Source organism: Penaeus monodon, chromosome 9 (genome assembly GCF_015228065.2).
Source record: "Penaeus monodon isolate SGIC_2016 chromosome 9, NSTDA_Pmon_1, whole genome shotgun sequence".
Lineage (NCBI taxonomy): Eukaryota > Metazoa > Arthropoda > Malacostraca > Decapoda > Penaeidae > Penaeus > Penaeus monodon.
This window is the reverse complement of record NC_051394.1, coordinates 42,759,727-42,764,726: the sequence shown is the minus strand read 5'-3', so window position 1 is coordinate 42,764,726 and position 5,000 is coordinate 42,759,727. Positions and strand designations below refer to the sequence as shown.

At 32.0% G+C, this 5,000-nt stretch overlaps 1 protein-coding gene across 5 annotated transcripts in view; it reads right to left on the bottom strand.

The window, feature by feature from the left end:
* The window catches only part of LOC119577179 (transient receptor potential cation channel trpm-like), a 151,191-nt gene that overhangs the window by 13,592 nt on the left and 132,599 nt on the right, over nt 1-5,000 (bottom strand). For 4 of the 5 annotated variants that reach the window (XM_037924898.1, XM_037924899.1, XM_037924900.1 and 1 more), the window contains one exon: nt 3,299-3,370. The exons of the other annotated variant lie outside the window; for it this stretch is intronic. In XM_037924898.1, the coding sequence (XP_037780826.1) occupies nt 3,299-3,370 (72 nt within the window). The remainder of the gene's footprint in view (nt 1-3,298; nt 3,371-5,000) is intronic. 5 annotated transcript variants of the gene reach the window in all.

Genomic DNA, 5,000 nt, shown 5'->3' with positions numbered 1-5,000 from the left:
GGGATAAATTGTATTATTCTGGTCGCTTCCCTACTGTCATCTTTCTTGGCATTAGAATTCCTACTTATATTTCCAAAGTGAATCTAATCTATACATAGCTTCTTTATTCTTACTAATAATGGACTGTCCATAAGCTCGCTTGCTGAAAACCAAGAAATTATAAATTATCTAAAACTGCATTACAAGAATGTTTGGGGGTGAAAGGAGCTATCAATTTACAAATTTAAGATAAAACTAAATGGTCAAAATAAATTTTAATGAAAGGCATTTCTACATTTTTTTTTTCTGAATAAACTATTAAGAATGAATTAAGAGGATTAAGAATGAAGCAACTGAAGCAATGTTGGTTGTGGAGTATGTGATCTTGGCTGTGAATGACAAAGAAGCAGGCAGGGCTTAAAGTAAATTTTTATTAGTGAGGTAAGTTAAAATAGGTGAAGTGATCTTTGAAGCTTGCTGTCCTCACCCAATATAACTGTAGAATTTACATATGTACACAACCTATGGCAAAATCTCTACCCTGGTATTTCCAGTGTTATCCTCAATGGCAAGCCTCTCATTGCCCGCTTCCTAATGAGGTAAAACAAATGTCCATTTGCTTGTCCTCTACAAGGATAATGTTCTAGAATGTACTTTGTTGGAAGAGGTGAGCAACAATCCTATTTTGGAGATCTATTTTATGAAACAAATGTAAGTTATGGCAGCAGTATATACCCCTCATATTCCTGTTCACTCACAGAAGAACTCAGCTGTTGCACTTGCCTACATAGGTCAAAGTTACAGGATAGCCAGCAGCATGATAATTAACTATCATTATCATCATAATCACAAGTAACACTTTAATGATTACTGTTATTATTGTTACAGGTTTTATCACAGAGGATATTTCTAAAAATTATTTAGTTCTCAGTAGATGTTAAATGAGAAAGTAAGCCTACCCCTATGAGTAAACCTCACAACAGATATTGCCAAACTAATTTGAATTATATCTACCAGATAACAATTCTGGTGATGTGGTAAAGTACTTTTAACCCCTTGTATATGACAATGCCTTTGTAAGTTCCACGGCAGCAAACTGTCAGTATGCAAGATACCTGACTGACCATGGACAACCTACTGGCTGAAGCCTGAGGATCTACTTGGAAGGGTCACTGATTCTGGAAGATTTCTACTGATAATTTCTCAATTCCATCTTCTGTAGACTTATTGAACCAGTGACACCCTCCAAATCCAATGTGAATCTCTTTGTGTATCTTACAGTTAAATATTTAAATCAACATTTATGTCTTACAGAATTTTTAAAATTCATCATAATTCTTTTCACTGTACTTCCAATACTCATTTAGCACGATGTCTGGAAGGACAATGAATGGAATAGTAGTGCTTTGTGGAAAATGTAAATCAGATAATGAGGGGAAGAACAGGTCTGATTGTGATTATGACTTTGGCATAATTGTGTGCTTTGCCATTCTTCCCTTCAGTGTTTTGTTTGTAACATATTCAGCATGAATCCTTCACATGTCAGGAAATACAATATTATCTGATATATGTTCATTGCATCTAAATAAACTGTCCAGACTAATAACACTCAACAAGTGAGTGGAAAAATACTTAACAGTAAAAGCTGTACATCATCTTTAATACATCATAGCTGACAAAAATACTACAGTACAGCTGTATCAATACTTTCACTAGCCTGGGGGCCATTAACCCATTGTCAATGGGCATGGCATGTACCTACATGCCAAGCCCACTGTGAGCTTACTTTATTAATTGTTTTTACACATAGATGGCTATACCTGTACTAAGTCACCAATGAGCCAATTATGAGTACTGTATGTCTCACCTCTTTACCCCTTTCCTTGATTGATAAAAAATATTTTACGTTATCTTATTTTAGTGTTCCTAGCATTTATAAAATTATAGTGATTATAGTGTTTATAATAAAAATAACACCATCAATATTCATAGCATTAGTTTTTCCCACCACTTCAAGGAAAGGAGAAATTAGGTAAGGTCACAAGGTCTATTAATTGACTTCTTTGTGGCTAAGCACTAGCTGAGCCATCTATGTGCAGACATTTCACACACACACAACAAAAAAGAGCACAGCATTTTCCCCATTTTTTATGCATTTTCCCCAGAGGGGAAAATGCATAAAAATATGCAATAAACTGTTAGTGGATTTTAGACAATTAATGTAATCTGATAATGTAAATACCATCACCAGCCAGCTTACACACTCTTTTCAGATGAAATTTCTGCCAGTTAGTGTTAATGAAAGAGGAAAGGTCGCACAACAATTTAAGTTCGCTATTGCACTCATGTAAACAGGAACTTTACTACTGCAGTATCAGTTATAGTATTTACTTATTCTATTCCTGTATCATATGACAGCATTGTAGAGCATAACAATAAAGTCTAATCAGAAATGCTAAACAAAGTAATCTTACTATTACCATTCATTTGTGCATTTGAAAATAGTTCTTGATTAAGTATCTTAAAGCATAAAAATAAAAGTGAGTATAATATCAGAGAGAGAATAGTAAAAAACAAAACAAAAAGAAAAAAATATATTCATAACAAAAAGCATTAACTGCTAGAGAAATCTTTGATTACAAAAAGCAACTAAAAGAACACTTTTATAGACTAAGAGAGTAAAGAAAATTCATATTTTCCAAGCTGTAAAGAGACAGATGTAAGATATCAATGCACCCATCTAGGAAGATTTATATATTGCAGACATCTGAGTTACTTATAAAAGGCTTAAAAAAAAAGTTTGCATAGTCATTGACAACAGAGGTGTCTCTATCAATGTTTGTGAAGAGCATTAATGTCAAATCTAAGTTTTAGTGACATTTTCTTATAATTTAGGTATTCTGTGACATTAGTTTTACTTCATCTTTAAAAAAAATGACTGATTATTGATGGTGTTTCAAGAAATTTGTAACACCAAATAATAGAATATTAAATTATCAATGTTGTTAATATTGTATTTATATTTATATTTTTTTCTTATGCATCTAAATGACTATCACCATATCTTTCTATAGTACCCCCTACCTTGTTGATTACATTTAAAAAATGTAATAGGATCTTTTATCTAAAACTGTAATAAAACCAAAAACTGTTCAAAAGAGGACATTAAGAAAGCAAAACAGCTCGTTCTCAGAAACTTTAAACGTACTTTCACTTGAAGTAAAAAGAAAAACAATGAAAAACAAAGGCTTTTACATCAAAACAATGAACAGCAGTTTTGGAAACTTTTTTTAAAAAAAAAACATGACCAGTACACTACCTTCGCATCAACATTATACTCCCCTTCCATTTCCTCCATCTCTGTGCTGGTGACACTAGCTGGTCGACCAGTCTACAGAAAAAGAAATTAATCTTGCCTTGTTGTTTTAGAGCACAGACATACTACATCTACAAAATTCTTTAAAAATTTAAATTAAAAGTACTTTCCCAAACCCCAAAACCCAAAAACAAAAAATTATAAGTTATAAAAAAAAATTGGATATGAATCAATAAAAATTTATTACTGTTTTTTCTAAAACAAAAAACAAGTAGAAAAAATTAAAAAAACAGGAAATGGGTTCATTTCTAGTTCATATCTTCATTCTATTGTCCATTCATAAAATACAAATTTTCTCCTCTAAAAAAATGTGCTGGGAAATGCTACTTCTTTCTCTCCCAAAAATTGATATTCCTTCTGCCTGTATTCAAAATCTAAACCCGAACTGATACTAGACTTTGTTAAAACAGTTGATCCAATTTTACTCTGTGACTTACTGCCTTAGCAAGTGCTTTAACTTCTTCCAGACATACAAAAAGATACTGGCAGCTGAACAGACAGAGCCAATTAAAATCAAAGCTATGCTGGAAGACGTTTTGGCTCGAAACAGGGGAAAATTTACTTCTATTTTTTGTGACCTTTAATATTGGGCAAAAAAGCCAGGATCTGGTTTTTTATTGTTTTCCTTATACCCATAAAAGTAACCAACATAAAAAGGAGACTGGGGATTACATAAAAAGTATTAAAATTTTTTACTTTTATTCAAATTTTTCTTTAAATTTTCTCAAGAATTTGAATTATTGGCATGATATCTTAAAATAGAGGGATGATTTATTTCTGAAAAATATAAGATCTCTTACGTTCTTTAATGGAGAGAGAAATAATATAAGCAAGACATGATAAAAGGCAGAAAGGGTTAATAACTGTGGTGGGGAAAGTGTGCACTATACACAAAGACCCTGACATACTTCTCAACGACATCCAAATTTTTCTAGGGGACATTTTATTCCTTAAATTTTTTACTTGTTTTTTAAAAACTGTGAAATTTTTTTTGTTTTAATTTAAAAATCCTGTATCAAAGTCAGTGAAATTTTAACAGTTCTTATTTTCCTGTATATTTTGTCTTTTGGGGAAGCAGGGTTTTGATAATGTAAAAAATCTGAACGAATAAACAAACCAATAAAATAGGAAGAAAACTTGATGAAAGGGAAAAAAGGCAAACTCATTATAGAAATGAAAATAACCAAAGGCAAAAAAAGCTAAAATCTTCAACATATCTTACCTCTCAAACACCAAAAAATAACAGAAATTTAAAACCTAAAAAACACCCCTGCATACACCTTAAACAAGTTTGAAATATAATAAAAAAAATATTAATCTCTTATTGTCACACTACTACAACAAATTGTTTCCTAACTTTTCTCATTGCAGTGCTTCCCTTCCCAAGAGACAATGATGATAAAGGTTCCTCTTCCAACTCTGAAAGTCTATGGGTCATATCCTTCCTATTTCCACTAGGCTGTGTTTTCTGACAAGTATGTTAAAAAGAAGGGAGAAGTTTTCTGTAAGCCAGGCTGGTACTCTTTTATGTACAGTGGCAGTGTTAGAGAATTACCAGTCCCGTTGTTTCTAATTAATTTTTTTTTTGCATAATAAACCAATCAGTATAGTCATGCTTTCATAGAATAGTGAGCACAAATCTGGC